This window comes from Musa acuminata, chromosome BXJ2-10, assembly GCF_036884655.1.
Source record: "Musa acuminata AAA Group cultivar baxijiao chromosome BXJ2-10, Cavendish_Baxijiao_AAA, whole genome shotgun sequence".
NCBI classification, from domain to species: Eukaryota; Viridiplantae; Streptophyta; class Magnoliopsida; order Zingiberales; family Musaceae; genus Musa; species Musa acuminata.
Genome location: NC_088347.1, coordinates 26,089,678 through 26,108,640, shown reverse-complemented (window position 1 = coordinate 26,108,640; position 18,963 = coordinate 26,089,678). Strand labels below are relative to the sequence as shown.

Sequence of the window (18,963 nt, the reverse complement as noted above, 5' to 3'; positions counted from 1 at the left end):
CAAGATACAGAAGTGGGAGAATAGGATATAAATCCATCCATGTAAAAATGTTGTTAAGCAAACCTAAAACACAGACCCACTAGAAAGATTTCTGTGGCAAGTTGTCAAAAGAAAATACCAGAATTCATCATTACATGCGTTAATATCCAAGATATGTTGGATTTTGCAAACCGTACCACATCGCATTCTTGTCTAAAAGTAAAACCTAGTCTAATACAAGATATACAGTGATACTTGGAGTGCAGAAGCTGACAAATTCAATCTATATTTCAGGTAACCAATTCATCAATTCTTGACTGTCTCTTCTCAATAAGGAATGCAATTTCATCTGGTTCGGTATGATACGGCAAGTATTTACTTGTCTGACCACCAACCGGCATCCAGACCAGTCCAATTTTGGGCAGTTCAGCACAATACAAGGCTTACTGCATGGTGAGCCCAGTAAACCTGGAATTAAGGCCTGTGAACAGGGCTTACCACCCAATTCAAGCATGACAATGGGCCTAGACCAGGTAAGCCCAACTCATTTTTAAAATTTTAAAAATAAAAAATAAAACTTAAGTCATCGCCTGTTCTCCCACGTGTCCGAGTCCACCCTCGCCTCCCCACTTGCTGCCTATCCCTCGCCACCCATCACCCACATTGCTCACGTACACCTCCTCCTCCACCGCCTCCTCTTCTTCTTCCTATTTTTCTTTCTTCTCTTCCTCCTCTTCTTCCATCTTCTTCCTCCTTTCCTTCATTCTTCATCTTCCTCATTCCTCTTTTCCTTCTTCTTCCTCTTCTTCCTTATTCTTTGACTTCCTCTCCCTCCCCCCAACAATTCATGGTACATTCTGACATAGTGACACATGGTATGCCGGTCAAACTAGACCTAAATTGGTCCGGCCATCGACTAGCAAAAAGCTGGTAACCGAAACGGTGGACCTTGAGCTCTCATTATGTGGGGATTTACATAAATAAGCTCGTCAATTCATCATAACACAATAATCAATCACCAAAATTATTTATTCATATTGCACTAGTATCACAAGTACTTGCACGCTCAGAAAGTTTATTCACATTGAATCACAAAAAAGAAGAAAAAAGCATGCTATTAAATACTTCAAGGTGCATATTGAGAAAGATATTCCAATTAAAACTATCAGAAAATAAAAAATAAAACTATCAGCAGATTTGTGCTGAGAAATCACCTGAAATAAATCCTCTGTATAGCTCTCTTTAACCTTATTTATGTTTGATATCTCTACAATAACTGAGCTCCCACTTGAATAGTGGGGCAATTTGCCATCCAAAGTCATTTTTGAAACATGCTCTGCAACACTATCTTGAGAGCTTGACCCAGATACACTGGGAGCAAGAGGACTACTAGGAGAGGCAGCACCACCAGCAGCAGCAACATTGTTGTTTTCAAACAGTGGAACAATGGTCCATGCAAACGATTGTCTGTAAGGCATGATACGAGACCAAACTTGGAGCTTCTGCTTTTCTCTTTCTGCCATGTGAACCTGGCACATAAAGTAACTTACATTTAAGTATCAAAAACCCTTCGTTTAACACTAAAGCACTACAAAGTCCTTGAGATTGACAGAATGATCAACATAAAGTAACTAAAAAGTACAAATGAAGATGGGTATTTGGTAGTTGATTCTTTAGCACTTATCAACATGATATTGTTTTGAGTATGACAAATATCTTTTTAGATTACATTTTAATTCCTAAAAAATGTAAAAAATCATATCATAAATCCATTTTAATCATGTTTAACAAAAAATTGTGAACAGTAGCAACACGATCTATGAGACAAAATAGTAACATATTATAGACCTTGACTTACAGGTTCCTTGCGAGAATAAACAGATGCTGTAACCCCCCCTTCCTCTGTAGCAGGTTTCTCAAGTTGGATGAGAAGGCAAACAGATGCTGATGGAGCATCCAAGGAGAAAACAGCCCGACGTATCAAAGAAGCATTAACCTACAAAAAAGAGAGTGGGAAAGAAATCAACTTTCTGCACAGAGAAAAGGAAGCACCGTCAAGATCGACATGGAAGAAGGTAGAAACAATTCTTGTTTTCATAGAAGAAGGTAGTATGTAACTTGACTGAGAATAATAACCAGACAAAGCACATCTTACATCCTGCCCTTCGGTAGGTAAAACACAAAAGTGGAAGTCCTCCGACAACTTTTCTCTCCTATCTCTGTTATATAAGCAAATTGTTCCATAGAAAGGCTCTACAAAAAGAATGGCAAAATGATCACCATACAGTACTCAATTATTGAAGATGGCCTTTACTGAGTATATATGTATAATTGCATATAATGGATTGTCCAATAATGTGCAGAACGATACTCACCAACCAATCCAGCTTGAAATGACAATGACAACACCTTCACAGTTATCTTCAATCCACTAAAGTCAACAACACAGATTTACAAAACAAGGGCCAAAAATGAGAAGCTTAATAATGCAGATTTAATACTAATTTCTAGAAGGCCTTATATATCGACCATAAGTTACAGGTTTTGGAGCAATGTAAACCTGCTATGTGTTGGAAGAGTTTCAGGAGTTCTTTGACCAAAAATCAGTGACCTTTCATTTTCCCAGTCAAAAGCTGGCTCATATGCCGGCAGTGGAGACTCACCAAAATGCTGGAGAACAAACAATGACCATAAAGAATAGAGATGCTTAATAAATAACCATATTCCACCAAATGCATAAAAGAAATCAATAACAAACATAAAGGCACACTTTTGACCAGCACTTCAGGTAAATATAATATCATGTAGAGAAGGCTGATCTTAACTTTCACTCAGCAAAATTATAATATGCAGAAAGTCAAAAGTCCAAACAATATTTGAAAGAATAGGTTAAAACTCAAAGACCATGATGACCTGAATACACCTTATTACACGATTTGTGAAAGAGAACTTCCACCCTCATTACTTCTAGTTTACTAGCAACTAGTTAACCAGTGAGAAAGAATATTATGTTTTGTAATTCTCGAAGGCATATTTGCATACAGAAATGCACTAAAAGAAAACAGAAATAACAAGATAATAGTTCATTCACAGTTTATGCTTTCTTGCTTAAGAATGCAAATCCTTATCAAGGATCATTTAGTCCAGAATCCTCTTTCTCCATGCACAGGAACTTTCAATATAGCAGTGACAGTTTGCAACACCAAAAACTCATAACCACCACTCACCAATCCCTACCATAAAAATTACACCATAATAGGATCCAAGTTTCTGCTGAAAGCTTAGTTGAAGAAAAGAAAGCAGCTCAGCAATGTTACAAGAGATTTTTGTGAAAAGATAATAGAGAAGTCCTCACCTGTATGCTTAGCTCTAAGATTGTCTTGAAGATACAAACCATCAAATCTAGAAGTTTCACATGCATTGTGACAAAAACTTGTCTATAGTAATGCCCTGGGTTTCGACAACTTGAAAATTCTATTTATAGTAGACCAAAACTGATAATGACATAAATTCAAGAAATAGTGAAATAAGCATGAACAGGAAGAACCTGCTCTTTGGCAACAAGATTGTAAAACAAAAAACATTTTTTCCATGACTAAATCAGAACATTATCTAGTAAAGCATAGATCTAGACCAAAATTTACAAAAGGTACCATGTCTTGGGTTTTGGAGGATGACTTATATAAGCCAGTTTCAGGTAGTTGCCTGCCTGACGTACTGGGAACATCATCATCTGTAGCATCTTCAGTCTTAGAAAGCCTTGCACTAGCAAGACGTATTTCTGTAGCAAAGATTATAAAAATTTTAAAATGAAAAAATGAAAAGCAAATTTATTTAGTTAAAGGATGTACCAGTTTCTATATCTGTATCAGGCCCTTCAAAGATCTGACTTTGAAAAGATGGTGTTCCAATGCCTTCATAATGTCCATACTTGTTTTCATCCACCACCCAATCAGCCTTATAGCACTGTACCAACTCATTCAAATGTGGCCACTGGTCCATGTTTTCATTTATCTGACAGCAAAAAATAGCATGTTCTTCCTCACATGACAACAGAACTTTGTGCCTTATATAGTGTGGTAACAACAAACAATAAAAGCACATAGTAAATTAGAAAATTCATCACCAAATTGCAGGATTCATAACAAAAAAGTATCTTGATATCATAGCACATGCCCAGCACTCATCATTACTCGGTTAAACATCAGTATGCTCAAGTCAGTTGCCATGGCTCTCTTGCAAATAAACTTTTAAGAAATTGTACTAACACCACAGGTTGCTTGATAAGAACAGATTTTTAACGGCAAGTATTGTAACATCTAGTATCTATTAGTAAAGGAAAACAAATCTTGAACACAGGTGATAGAAAATGTTGATTATCATTCTCGCTGCCAATTTCATATGCACGATCAAACAGTTAAACTTTGTATCACCAGCTCAGGTCTCAATGCATGCTTTGGCAAGTTAGTGAATAGTTATCTTATGGATATTATCGTTCAAGAATGCATCTATGAGACTGCATATGCAATCACGAAACTGCCCCTCTTAAGGTTATACAACCTCAATATGCCCACTCATTGCATATGTGAAATCTACCCTGATGACAATGTCATTTCAACCATCACTAATATCTTGGTACCTCATAGAGGTCTATGATAATCTGACAATCATCGCTCATATCATTACTCAATTTTGATAACTTCTCGCCCAGTCAATTTCTTAAACGAGAAGAGATGTTATCATCCAATTTTTTTATTTGATCTTAGCATTATTTATGAATATTTTAGACCCGATTGTATTTTTTGTTTAATACTTAATTATATATTACTATGAATATCTTAATAGAATTCATACTTATGTACACTGCAAAAGAGCTATGTGGCAGCAGTATAGAAAAAATTATATACAAAGACACTGAATCAATCTGTTTCTCACTTGGATCTGGTATGATAAAAAAAATTCTAGCAAGCAATGTGAACAATTAATCAATGAAAAGATTAGACAAACCAAAGGTTCCAGCTCTGGATTAGCAGCAAACAGTGGGCGTGGTATCCTTTTAAAACGATGGCCATTGCTTGATGTATAATCTTCCATCGCCTAGATAAGCATTGTTGAGAATGTCACAAACATACATCAAAACAAGTTAATGATTTACCAAAACATAATATAAATTTATATTAAAAAACATAAAAATTCTGCCCCATTTAACATGTTCTTCATAGAAGAAACTCAAGAACTATACAACTACCAGCCTACCAGGCTACAATTAACAAAGAGCTTTTGGTACAAAGTGTTTTTAAATAGGATTTACTCAAGCTCCACTCTTTGTCAAAAGATTGCAACATCAAGCGTAACACAGATCCAGACTTGTGGTAAATGTTTTGCGAAAAGCAGAATTTATATTTTTTTAATAGACAGTAACAGTGACCGTAGAATGAGCACAAAGAAATGTCAGATGAGATATAATTTTAATTTGAAATTACAGATTCCTCGAATCTCACCCAAGTTTGTTTCAGCAAGGGGATACAAATTGGTCACTAGTTTAAGTAGGATTTTTTTTTCTTTTCAACAGAGGAGAGTTTCCAAAAGCAACCATTTTTTATCAGCTCTCTAGCTAACTGAGCATGCAGTCCACATTTTTAATCACTAAGTGCTTTATTAAAGATATCAAAACTTGCTTTATCAAAGCAAATGTTGTTTTCCATCAATTTCTTCAAGATGCATGTCTAATTCAAAATTGGAAACTCTTCGAGTAACAAGCATATGCATTATATCACATGAGGTTGACACAGATAAATGATGAATATACAATTATAAAATACTACATAAATTCAGGTACCAAAGAGGGGATATGTGTTCAAGAAGAAATTAGGTCAGAACCAGCCATCCATTTATTTGAGAATAGTATCATCTTGGAAATGATCCAAATACCATGTACTAATTTATGAGAATACGTCCAAGATTTTTGTAGTAATATTATCATACAATTAGTTAAAAAATAACCATATTAACACAAATGACATTGAATATTTTCAAGAAAAATAAGGAGCGGGAAATGTAGCAAGACATGGCTGCAACAGAGTTTGGGAGGAGACACATCTGTGACCTCTTTGTATGATGCAGATCAGCAAGCTAATATCATCATCTTACCACCTTCACGGCCACACATTCAATCTTTCGCAACATTTCCTAGCATTGATCTGTGCAGTCAAGGTGTTTCCATATTGGCAATCCTGCTAAACTAGTTCTCATATAGATCTTAGGAGTAACAAGATCAAACTTACCACCATTTCCCAATATCAAGATCTACTAATTCACCAGCTTATCAAATATCTAGAAACCATACATCAAAACAAAGTTATATTTTGTTGCTCGTTTATACTTCTTTTGGCATACACTTTTATTCTTCAACTATCATATTCTCACGGAGAATGGAAATGACAAAAACCCTGCATAGCGCCGGTGGTTGAAGGGGACAATTAGTTAATGAAGAACTTTTTGGTAGTCTCTTTGAAATTCAATGACAAAGATATCCTAACACAGCTCTGATCCAATCTCCAGATACAACATTCATGAACTGCATAACCACAATAAGGACTCGTAAGTAGGTTCTTTCCCTTAACTTTTTCTATTTTGAAAATCTTTTATGCCTCTTTACATACTCAGACATGCAACCATATGAAAAGATTTATTTGTTATATCCATGCATAATACCTGAGCATATTTTATCTAGATGCTGCAAACATGTCATGGTGATCATTTTCGCTCAAGTCACCATACCATATTTGTGATGATTCAATCATATAATAGCCAAAAACACTTGAAGAATACTAAGGGTCTATGTGACCAGCTCTAAGAAGCAAACTAGTTAATATATTCACACAGAAATGCCAACGATGTGCTAGAATAGATCTCTTAAAATAATTCTTGACGCTTAACCTCTCCCTCCTGCCCCACTTTCTACAAATAGGATCTCTAAGTCTAACACAAACCATTCTATTAAAGACCAAACCTTCCAAAAAACAGACTACCACCAGATTTTTATTGTATAAAGTATATCACAGTGACTACCCCTCTCTCACTACCTATCCCTGTTTCTACGAATGTAATCTTTCATTCAATCCAAAACACTCTGAGGAAGATTAAATCTTACTACGACCGCAATACCAGCAGAGTAGTACCGTATAAAGTATATTCTTAGCACTAAGACTTTCTCACTCTCCCTATCCCTCTTTCTACAAACATGAACTTTCAGTCTAACCCAAACCAGTCGGCGAAAGATCAAACCTCCCGAGGCCAAGAACACCGCCAGAGTTGTAACCTTTGAAATATATTCTCGACAAAACCCTCTCTCCCCCCCCATCTTTCTTTGTACAAACATCATCTTTCGGTCTAACCCAAACCACTCTAGAGAAAGATCAAACCTTCCGAGAGCCAAAAATACAACCGGAGTCGTTCCGCACACAGTCTACATTGCCTAGTGTTACAAGAACAGGTTCAACTAAGGGAAGAGCAAGAGAAAGAAAACGAAAGAAGAGCAATCTTAGAAGAAAAAACACCAAGGAACTGGAAAATAACCCACTAAACCAAACAAAGATCGAGTCATTCAAGCAGTTGGCAACTCCGCCAAGCAGGAGCCAAGCCTCGGAGCCCAAGAAACAGCGGGACACATACCACGGCAAGCGAGATCCCGCTAGGGCATCCAAGAACCGCAGATCCGGCCGCAGGAACTTCACCGCGGAGGTTCCCCGAACCCTAGGAACCCGAATCGACCTCCCGGACAGCAATGCCAGAGGGGGAGGGAGAGGGCGAGGGGGAGGGGTTGGGTTTGGGTTTGGGTTTGGTACCGGGGAGGAAGAGAGGCAGGCAGGTGTACTGTGGGAGAGAAAAAGAAAATATAAGGAAGGTGGATTGGGAACCCTATTTTTGCATCGCTTTCCAATTCGTCGAAACCCGAAGCTTTTTGTGTGCACTGTTGCGAACGACACCAATTACAATAATAATTGCCTACGAGTAGCAGCAGCTGCTGCGAGCAGTACGGTGAGGTGTGTGCAATGATACTAATAATATATGCGTTTGCTTGGTAATAAAAATACTTGAGTCCAAAGAAAAGAGAGAGCTCGACAAGAGGGCGGGGGAGTCGTTTGCTTTTGTTTTGGGCCCCACCCCCTACACGCAGAGTCTTGCGGTTAAATCCCTTCGTAATCCAGCAAGCGGGGTGTAAAGTCGGGAGCTTTTTGGCGTGGATGAGTTGGGTGTGTGGGCGCCGTAGGTGGGGGTGGGGCCCGCGACGGGGCATGTGAGCGGTGGGGGCCAGCTTCGCCATTTTTTCCCCAAAAAGGAAAAAATGAGACCACAGATAAATATTTTAAAAAAAGAATTATTAACTGATAAAAATATTAATCGAAGAAAATGATGAATAAGTTTGTGATCGATAAAGATTTTGTATTGGTATTTTTCTCCTTTTTTTTTTCTTCGACAAAGATATATCGAAATACTAATTTATGTCTAATAAATCCTGAAAAATTGAGATGGAATTTTGAGATATAATTTAAAATTAATTAGAAAAAATAATTACAAATTTACGTGTTTTATTTTTTTGTATTTGTGTTTGTTTGTTTGACCCTTCTTAATTGTTCCTTTTTCTTTTCCCTGTAATTTCTCCCCCTTCCTCTCCAGATTACACTCCCAAGTCAACTCTGGTCAAAATTGCTGACCTTTACATTACCCTGAGAAATCCATCGACGGTCAAACTCGTACAGGAGTATATATATACGACGTCTTGGCACACACACACACACCATTTCCGATCCTACATTACTGTGGTCCTCTTTTTCTTCTCCTCTTTTACTTCTTTACTCTCTCTCTCTCTCTCTCTCTGTGTGTGGAAACCTACCCGTGAACCAGACATGTGAGCAGGCACTGTCGTGACGTACCCAGCTCAGACTTATCTTTTCCTCCCTTGCCTCCATTGTGGGCCAAAGCTCTGATGGGAATCATCGCTTTCGGGAGTACCATGGATGAAACCCCTCCGGTCCATGCATTGTTTGCAAGCCAAACGGAGGAACCATGTCTTCCTTGACATGATATTTGACAGCCATTGCAAGTATGTGTGTGTGTGCATGAAGAAGAAGAAGAAGACATTGACCACCTCCATCACAAGGCTTCAGTTTGGGAGGGAGGATGGTGTTGATAATGACATGTTATAGCTACGGCATACAAAACTTTGGCAGCTTCGATGGATGTCCAAAGCCATTGACTGCAGCTGAAGTACTTGTTTCTGTTCATGTTGCAGTTAGCATTAGCATTGAGGATTAGGTTCGAACTTGCAGATGCGTAGCTTCAGGCCAGAAGCATTTGCAGCACAAAATCTATTAAGCTTGGGAAGAACCTTTGATGGAGCTCTCTGTTCATCTGTTCTCGAGTTATCAAGATCCTGCTATTCGATTCTCGATAAGTGAATCTAACATAACTAATATAAGAAATGTATTAAGAACAAAACCATTATTTGGAAGAAAACAAAAAAAGATCCCCTTTTTCACTCATTAATTGCTTAAAAACTTAATCTAGGATAATGAAAATGGATCCCCTGGCAAAGGATGGAGCCAAGACTGATCATTACTGAGGGGCCAACAATGGATTTGCCACTAAAATAGAAATCATGCATTTCTGTCAGTGAAAAGGAAGAACAAGTAGTTCATCTTGGTTGAACTCACAATAGAAAAAACAGGGGAAACCAGCAGTTGGGTTACATACTGCAACACTTGTGAACAATTCAACGATCGAGGCATATCTTCTTCTTTCATATTGTCCAGTGTATGTGTTTGCAGCTGAATCGGATGCAGTGTCTATAATTTCAGAGCTAAACCCTCTTGATCTTGTCAGGTTAAATGGATCACTCATCCAATTAGATTAGAATAGCTATGCAAAATTGGACTGCTTCAGTGCAGCATTGTGTACCTGATCATATATATGCTCCTCCAAAGAGAGCTTCCATGCTTAACACAATCTCAAAGAGAAGAAGGATATCTGACACTGGATTTGTTAGGATCGATGCATCATCGGTCATATGTTCAGCAAAGGGCCTTTGGAGAAGAATCACATGTGGGCAAGGAAGGAAAAGTTTCATGGCCCATTCTAAACCTCAGTTTTCCATGGCAAAATTGGCTTTAAAGGTTGGAATCTTTCTTATTCATTTGTTTCAAATCTTCTAAGCTATTCGTTTAAGCAATTAATTTACTTGTCGGCCTCCATAAAGAGATTATTTCCTCGACTCGAATAGATGCTTAAATCTGGAGAGAGAGGGAGAGAGAGATCCATAACTATCGAGCATTGACAGTCGTAAGTCAGATTAAGCCGTACTAACAAACATACTAATCATTGAGCTATCACTGCATCTCCATAGCGTGATTGACCAAGAAACAGAGAGTTTCCATCTTCTTTGAGAGATCACAGGCACATGACAATGGAGATGTTTGACGGGCACTACTACTGATCGCTCGCCTACTTTCTTGTGCACTTTGTTCAGCTGTGGTCAAAAGAAGCCGCCACTACAGAGCTTGCTTTGTGCCAGTGGCCAAATTCTTTCCCTCCACCTGGCACTCAAACCTCACTCCATCAAATCAGTATGTGCTTGGCAGCAGATCAGGCCTATTCCGATGCTTTGTCACAAAGGGGGAATGCCTTTTAAGATGTTGAATGATGCGCACGGTTCAGAATCACAATTTGCATCTCCCTCGGAAGAAAACAAAAGAGAAGCTCTTTTCAGTGTACCTAACAAGTCAATGTACTGCAAAGTAGACGTAAGAAGACGAAGAAGTAGGAGAAGAAACTAGCTGGCAATGTGGGTTGGGCAGCAGTCGATTGGATCAATGGCAAGAAAAAAGAGCCAAAGAAATCTCTTTTCTTTCGCTGCATGTGCTGCTGCATGAGATCTCCCTGCATGGCACAAGCTGAAACCTAAAACCAATCTCCGATCATGCACGTAAAGGCAAAGCAAAAAGGAGGAGGAGTGTGTGCTTCGACTTCACACGGTGGTCTCTCCCTTCTTCGAGCTTCTAACACGGAAAGGGAAATGGCATGACGACCATCTGTGCAAGTGCATGTGTTCTGACTCTCGCTTTATTCTGAGCGCGACCTCTATCTTTTCTTCAAGTACTCTTTCTTCCTGTTCTTCTTTTCCGGTTGATCTTGACTGGGATTTGCTCACTGTGGCTTCAGCTTACGCTGAGGCGAGGATGTCACAGTCCACTCCATGCTGCGAATGGAGATGAGCATAGTGTTCGTCCTCATCCTGTCTGCGATCAGATGTTTACGTGCACCATGGAGAACAGTGATGAAGCTCCATTCATGAGGTCCAGGTAAGCGCAGTAGCCCCAAAGTCATCAGAGGATAAGGATCAACCATCGGAATCCAATACCAATGCAACACAGCTCCAGTAGAAGTTGTGGGGGAAGAAAGAAGAAGCATTGTGGACCTCAGATTTACATGATTCAGCATTGCTTTGATGGTTTGTCATGCTTTCTCTCACATTTTTCCAAAGAAACTCATCAGAAGATACAAAAAGTGCTTATTTTACACATTCCCTGTGAGATGATTAGATTTATATTCATCGGATGAATTCCTATATTTTTTTACTAATATTCTAATTCATGAAAGGATAATGACAATGATAGAGTAATGGTTGGTACAAGATTTACATGATTTGATATTTTTTATTTATATTTAAAAAAAATTCATGATATGTTAATAAATCAAATTGAAGTCCACATTATTTAGATGATTTTTCTAGAAAAGATCACCATTTTTGTTTTTCTAGATAGTGTCCCCCTAATTCAAAATACATCCAAATTATTTTTCAAAAAGTTGATTGTGTGTTTTTGCTCGTTATAATATTTTAGTCGTAATAATAAAAACACTATAAAGTCTATACTTGAAAATACTATAAATGATCAAAATACATTAGAAACCATTTGATATATCATGATAGGATTCAAATAGGTATTTATAATAGTTTAAGAATAACATTGCTTAAATATGAATTGAAAATTAGCTTGTCATAATATTTTAGTCACCACAATAAAAACACTCAAATGAACTCCTAACATCAACCAAACAGACTATACGCCTAAAAATATTACATCGTAATAGTCTTTAGTTATGGCAGATGGTAAGATGGATATTGATATGTTCTTATAATAAAACATCAAAAGAAATAGTTTTTATTAAATCAGTGGTTACAAAAAATAATGTCATATAAAAATATTTTTTTAATATATATTTTGAAATTAAACTCATGATTTTCGATGTCGAAAACAAACAAAAACATACTAATTTGATCATTTGAGAATTTATATCTTTTATCCTTTGTAGAAAAGAAGACATGGATACGAGATAAATGATATACTATAACAAAATTCTCAGCTTTGGATCATTGATATGAATTATTTTCACTTGTAAACACAATAATACTATCGATTTGGATTAACGATGAAATTTAATCGTATCATGAGCTAATTTGTTAAGCAAAATAAGAACAACTATAATACATATTATTTTTCAGCCTCTAAAGGACACTAAAATTTGGTTAGTAAAACACAGCAGGTGTGCAGGAAAGGTCAGAAACTCCATCACAATTTCTTAGCCATATAAATTTGCATGCCTAATTTTCAATCTGAACTTTTTCCCAATTCTAATGTAAGAATAGTTGGATTCGATTTAACGAGTAAAATATGCATGCTCGATAAAATCCAAATTGTTGTCAATTGTCATCTCCTAACATAATATAAATACCTAACAAATCTTTTATGATACTTAAGTGAAATATCGATTAAATGTCGAGATTTATAAAGCCGAATGCATAAAGAAACTTAAACTTTGCTAGTTGATATTGAAAACAATTACACACTTCTATTGGTTCTAATAGAATCGTGTCAATATGTGATAGTTATGATATAATTGATATCATCACTTTCTTATCGGTCACATGACATTAGAATATCAAGAATGTATGTGATGCTAAGGTGTCAAACACAATATTAAACAGTCGATATGTGAAGTTAAGATATCGATCATCATAACATTAGAATATCAATCACATAATATTAGTGTGTCGAGGACGTAACATCTCAACACATCATGATATCGATCATATTATTATTATTTTATATTAAAATCAAGTATAAGAAAGATAAATCTGATTATTGGCTTGCATATCTAATACATTTTTGACCTATCAACATTGTTAATAGGCATTTATGCAGCATATCTCACGCGCACACACACACAATATATATATATATATATATATATATATATATATATATATATATATATATATATGACAAGGCTTTTATGCAGTATTTTGAATACTTATTAGCCCGATAATAGCCCTCGACACTCGAGATATTCCCGAATCGGTCCTAAACACCATCCCCCACTAAAGGACAAAAATGGGCCACAATAAAGCCAGCCTTCACCCCCCATCAAGCTTAAGCTGAGACGACGCGGAGCGCCATGTCCAACCCGGCGTCGCTTCCACCCGGATTCCGCTTCCACCCCACCGACGAGGAACTCATCGTTCACTACCTCATCAACCGAGTCTCCTCCTCCCCCTGCCCCGTTCCCGTCGTCGCCGAGGTCGACATCTACAAGCATGACCCATGGGACCTCCCCGGTTTGCATCTCGCAACCTCACAAAAAAGCCCACCGACACCGCGGCAACAAACTGTTCGACGTTTTGTGATTGTGCAGCCAAAGCGACGTACGGCGATCGAGAGTGGTACTTCTTCAGCCCGAGGGATCGCAAGTACCCGAACGGGCGCCGACCCAACCGCGCGGCCGCGTCGGGGTACTGGAAGGCGACGGGCACCGACAAGGCGATCCACACCAGCAGCGGGAAGAACCAGAGCATCGGGGTTAAGAAGGCTTTGGTGTTCTACAAGGGGCGGCCTCCCAGGGGACTGAAGACCAACTGGATCATGCACGAGTACCGCCTGGCTGAAGCAGCTCGCAGCAGTTGCTCCAGGCCACTGAAGTCGAGCCACTCCTCCATGCGGGTATGACCGAGGACTTTTTGCCTGAGAAGAAGAGCGATGCCCAATTCCTCTGCTTTTTCTCATGTCTTCTTGTTGCTGTTCCAAAAGTACAGTTGGATGACTGGGTGCTGTGCCGAATCTACAAGAAGAACAGCCATCTGCAGCCCGTGCCACCGCTGGAGAACTTCGAGCGACAACGCTCGCTCAGGCTGCAGGAATCTTCGTCTGTGTCTGATACCCTCGAAGACGACTCCACACTCTCGCGCCTGTTCGACACGATGACCCGACCGGAGAACACCTCTTTCATGGCTCAACCAAGATTAACTCGGTTCTCGACTGGTAGCAGCAGCAGAATCAATGGCGACACCAACACAGCTCATCGACAACAAACCCAAACGGAGCCATTCGTCCCGGCGACTGAGAACTCCATGAAGCGCTTGATGGAATGTTATTTAGACAGCGGCAGACACTTCTCCGGACAGTTCGATGGCAGCTTACTCGAGCAACACTTCTTCAATCAGCAACTGCTGCTGAACTCTCACTTGGGATTGCGTTGAGTGAGCTTCATAGCTTCATTAGAGCAGAGAAAAGGTGCCTTCAAACCAGTGAAACAGTAGAATCCTTTGAGAGGGAGAGATGAGGGAGGGAGGATACCGCAGAATAAACCAGTAAACCATTCACGTTCCTGTAAGCAATAAACCAATCTGAAACAGCTTCTCATTATGATTACTATCAAGAATGTTACGGTTGGCTCTTCCTGTCAGTGCATCAACTTCCATCACAAGCTGGGCTTGAATCTTCCAGCTGACCTGTGCATGATAGAGAATGCTAAGATACATATACTGAACTTGGAGATCAGCTCAAATTTATGCAGCAATCGACAAGAAGAACTTTGGAAGATCAAAAGGCCTTTCCTTGGTTTAATAAGTGAAATAGAAGCTGATAAAGACCACGATTAGTTCATTAGTTTATGCTTGAGATCAAGTTGGTATTAATCTACACAAATGCCAAATACTTCGATGCATGAAATCGAGATTCCTATCCAAATTTGGCCTCAAGAAACATTCATCACTAAGCTCAAGTCCGTGACCATTCAACTGTGCCAGAGGCTAATTGGGCACTGTTGCCTGATATGAATCCAGCTCTAACATCATCTGAAGGCCCTGGCAGACATTCTGGAAGTTCTATATGTTGCTGTTAGTGGTGCAACACTTTATCAAACTTTTACCTAATCTAGTATCCTGAACAGTCATGAAGTCTCTTCCATGTATCTCTTGTAAAACATTCTGAAATGCTGTCGATCCTTCTTCGTCAGAACTTCCTGAAGGAACAATAATTGAGCTCTGATTTCTGTTGACAGAGGCCTCTGAGGTCTGCAAAGGAAACAGTTACATCAGCTCCACATGACAATGTATGAGATCACTAAGCTCAAGGTGAAAACTAGTGTTGTCATTTATGATCGAGCAACAACATGTTGGCTGATACAGAGATAATGAATGATATATGGTTACCATGAAAAATTCCAACAGTTCATATGTTCATTCCCAAAAAGCAAATTGTCCAAGGGACAGAAGTAAGAACTATTGATGACATCTAGACCTAATTACACAGGATGATTTCACATGCAGCATCTGGTGCTGTCTCCCTCTTGTTAACCTAAAATTCAGTACCGATATTTATATACAATGGATCCTCCATGCTGATCAATATATCTGTCAAATTGAATTCCTCGCATAAGTTATAACACAATAATTGTTTCTAAGGTAGTAGTTATTTAGGATATATTTATCAGCATGGAGGATCCTGTCAAATCTTATTTAGGATATCCCATCAAATCTTTACCTTGAACTTATAGTTATAACAAAATTATTGATAGTAGAAAAAACTTCATCTTGATGACTCAGAATATCCTAAATAAGTTCAATGTAGCATGAAGTTTTTACTGCTCTCACAATAGTTAGATTGTAATATATAAAATATATTATTTTAGAACATAAGACCATCGATATGATTAAGTCCAATATAATGATTCTCAGCCAATCAGAACTCAACACGTAGAGCCCAACATGTCTAGAAAATGACACACAAGCCAACAAGGCCTGCCACATCAGTGATCCCTAACCACTCCGGGCTACAAATAGGCGTCTCCAGCTGTGGTCCAAGCACTATAACTCGGTGATATTTACTTCCAACCTCTTCGGTCTTCAACCTCTCACTTTAGATGTTTACTAACTTGAGACCTCAGTGGCATGCTCCCGACACAAAATTTTGTGGGTGATCTCGAGGACTGCCCAAACCTCAGGCTAATCCAAGTTGGGATTTCCACATTGGATCCTCACTTTGAAATTTGTGCTACAAGCTAGTTGTCAAGTGCAACAAGATTTTGAAAACGAGATATCTCATATCAATTCCGCCATATAGGATTGGCGACCAAATTCGACACTAATAACGTGCAAATTATACACCAAAAAAAAATCTGTAAACTATATGATCTATATATATCCTGTCAACTTTTAAGGCCTACATTTCTACGGTCATTTGATTTATTCAAAAAATTCCATTAGTGGATTCTAAAATGTTCAATAATTTGTCATTTTGAGTCCTATCAATTAAAGACCACTGATCCATTATATGATTTATCTGCGGTGTTATATTCAGTATATTAGCTTCAACCGAGTGTTAATGGCTTACTTAAGACTTGGTTACTAAATAGATCTGTCAGCAGTTGGGTATGAGTTATGGTTTGCCTATTTTTACTGTTAATAAGGTATTTTACGATCGAAATTGTTTCAGGTTTCTCAATTTAAGCACCAGTGGAAGCAAAAGCAGATTAATCCAGTGCATCAGCCACTTTGTGTCCTCACAAAGGAGACCAATCTCCTATGAAGAGGAACACAATAATTAAAGCAGATCAAGACTATCAGTTTGCCTTTTGGAGAACGACCATGAATTGACTTGTAAAGTTGTCCCAAATCCTTAATTTCCCTTCAGTAAATAAATTCATGAGAACAGCTGCAATTCCCTTCTTCGAAAGAAGTTATGTTGGACCGATATGTTATGATTACAAAGTAACAAGAGCAGGTTAACAAGTAATTTCCAAATATATTAGGAATTACAACAAGATTCAGATAAGCTTGAGGTTCAAATATAAGAAACGTATATACAGCAGCAGATTAGGCATTTAGGTCGTCACCTCATCAATTATATTTCTTTTTCCTGTCAAATTCTTAAACCCCCAAATACCATGCCTAGTATGTTGTCTGATGTGTATAGTTGCTTTTCTACGTAAGCGATAGTGTGGAGATTATCTTGCGGCAGCTCTTTCAACAATCATGACAAGCTGTACAGAATTAGCTGATATCAGATTAGGGTCTGCTTCAAAGTATAATACTATCTGTTTATCTATTGTTTTCTTTTCTTTCTCAAAATTCACACCCATTCTTTTGCCTATTTTTGTTCCTCGCAACCTAAATTTTCTAGTCCTTACTATCATCATACTACAAAGTACCCAACTTGAATTATACAACTAAGCCGAGGAATAACCAATCAACAACACTGTTGAAGGTCTTAGTGCTAAAAGGAATCTAGCAGCTTGTAACACATCTCTCAAGCACAGGAATTGCCCTGCATCATGCAATGCCGGCGAGGGAACTAAGATAAAGATGCTTCAAAACCTCAATCTGATGGGCATCATTATTTGCAACAGTAAACAATTGATGCATAATAGTCTCAAGAAAAACAACCCTGTTTTCAGGCAAGCTATAAAGTGTGCACATGGCAAATCTAAATACGTATATGTTCAATATAGACAACCACTGATCGATATGAATAAAACTTACAAAAAGTGCGACAACCATTACCAAATATATGAACATTCATAGAAGTAACTGAATGATATATACGCACGAAGTATGAAGTCAAAGATTCAACCAATTTGAAGAAGAAATCGATCAAGAAAAAAAGGATTAATAATTCAGACAGATTGGACAAAGAAACTTTATAGTAGAGATGAATACACTCAAAAGGCGACCCTTTTACTCTTACCAGTGTCAAGATAGAACGCCTTTCCCCAGAAACAGCAAAAGCATCAGCCGAAAGGTTCAAAGATCCAACCTTTACACGACAAGAAAGGGAGAGTGCAAGAAACGATTGGGTAATCCAGAAAACCGACCTTGGAATCAAGCTTGAGCACCTCGAACAACTCGAGGAACCGGACTATGCCGTCGACGGGGACGACGATGGTCGACCCTGGGATTCTCCTACGGATCGAAACAGAACAGCTTGCGCTCCAACTGCAGTGTCTTCAAGACCAACTCCACCTCGCTCCCGCCTCCATCACCGCCCCCACCTGCCAATCCCCCACCTTTCACTAGAACCAAGGCGTTAGATTGTAAGGGAAGAACCCTAGTGTCGAAAGCAACCAATCGTTAAATGAAGGAAAAGGAGGAGGAATCGAGGACTGGGCGAGGGTGGGTTTAGGGTTCGGAGCGTGAAGGGTTTTTGGCCCCTGCACAAGTCTCTGGAACACTCTCGCCTGGTTTCACTCACACACACCCCTCGTGGCACGTGAATGACACGTGACCTTCTCTGTCGCCCATCCTTACCTGCATCGATGCAGCCCACGTCGGCGAGCCGAGGGTGGGTGTGCTTCCCATTCTGAGCGTAGAGACGTATCCAGTCACGAGTACCCCCACCGCCATTGCCTTCGACCACAAAGCTGCGGCCATGGCTTCTTTCCAATTCGCCATCCACCAAACCCTAATCTCCATCGGGTATTCGATCTTACCTCCGGGAATTCGGATTCAAGAACTGTGTTTTTGACATTTCGGCCAGGTCGCATCGAGGTCATGTTTCAGGGCCGCGAGGGTGAGCGTGTGAATCTAGTGGCAACCACAGCAAATTGAGGGTGGTATAAAGAGAAATGATTCCCTCCCGGTGCGCTGAATGG

General features: G+C 38.9%; 2 protein-coding genes and 1 long non-coding RNA gene across 5 annotated transcripts in view; 1 reads left to right on the top strand and 2 right to left on the bottom strand.

Moving 5' to 3' along the window:
* The window catches only part of LOC135624738 (guanine nucleotide exchange factor SPIKE 1-like), a 30,406-nt gene extending 22,398 nt beyond the window's left edge, over positions 1-8,008 (bottom strand). The window contains exons 1-9 of one of the 2 annotated variants that reach the window (XM_065128651.1): positions 7,654-8,008; positions 4,987-5,076; positions 3,831-3,993; positions 3,633-3,760; positions 2,540-2,649; positions 2,355-2,410; positions 2,135-2,232; positions 1,838-1,975; positions 1,194-1,508 (exon numbers count right to left, since the gene is read on the bottom strand). In XM_065128651.1, coding sequence (XP_064984723.1) covers positions 1,194-1,508; positions 1,838-1,975; positions 2,135-2,232; positions 2,355-2,410; positions 2,540-2,649; positions 3,633-3,760; positions 3,831-3,993; positions 4,987-5,073 — 1,095 coding nt within the window. In that variant the 5' untranslated portion in view covers positions 5,074-5,076; positions 7,654-8,008. The remainder of the gene's footprint in view (positions 1-1,193; positions 1,509-1,837; positions 1,976-2,134; positions 2,233-2,354; positions 2,411-2,539; positions 2,650-3,632; positions 3,761-3,830; positions 3,994-4,986; positions 5,077-7,653) is intronic. The other variant, XM_065128650.1, reaches the window with a different exon arrangement.
* Positions 8,009-13,342: 5,334 nt separating this feature from the next.
* LOC135624734 (NAC domain-containing protein 58-like) lies at positions 13,343-14,744 on the top strand. Its single transcript, XM_065128648.1, has 3 exons — positions 13,343-13,654; positions 13,732-14,036; positions 14,129-14,744. The coding sequence occupies exons 1-3, from the start codon at positions 13,495-13,497 to the stop codon at positions 14,570-14,572; spliced, it is 909 nt and encodes a 302-aa protein (XP_064984720.1). The 5' UTR covers positions 13,343-13,494; the 3' UTR covers positions 14,573-14,744.
* LOC135624735 (uncharacterized) lies at positions 14,072-18,327 on the bottom strand. 2 transcript variants are annotated; one of them, XR_010491784.1, is made up of 4 exons: positions 18,187-18,327; positions 15,244-15,388; positions 14,670-14,824; positions 14,072-14,585 (listed from the first exon to the last, which is right to left on the bottom strand). It is a non-coding gene; the product is annotated as an uncharacterized LOC135624735 (long non-coding RNA). The 2 variants fall into 2 exon arrangements; XR_010491783.1 differs by having other exon boundaries at positions 14,072-14,824.
* Between the last annotated feature and the right edge of the window lie 636 nt (positions 18,328-18,963).

Bases quoted from the DNA above. Each gene is read 5' to 3' on its own strand.
- LOC135624734 (XM_065128648.1), top strand. From the start codon at position 13,495: ATGTCCAACCCGGCGTCGCTTCCACCCGGATTCCGCTTCCACCCCACC. The intron at 13,655-13,731 runs GTTTGCATCTCG...GTGATTGTGCAG, and splicing joins TGACCCATGGGACCTCCCCG to CCAAAGCGACGTACGGCGAT. The intron at 14,037-14,128 runs GTATGACCGAGG...CCAAAAGTACAG, and splicing joins CGAGCCACTCCTCCATGCGG to TTGGATGACTGGGTGCTGTG.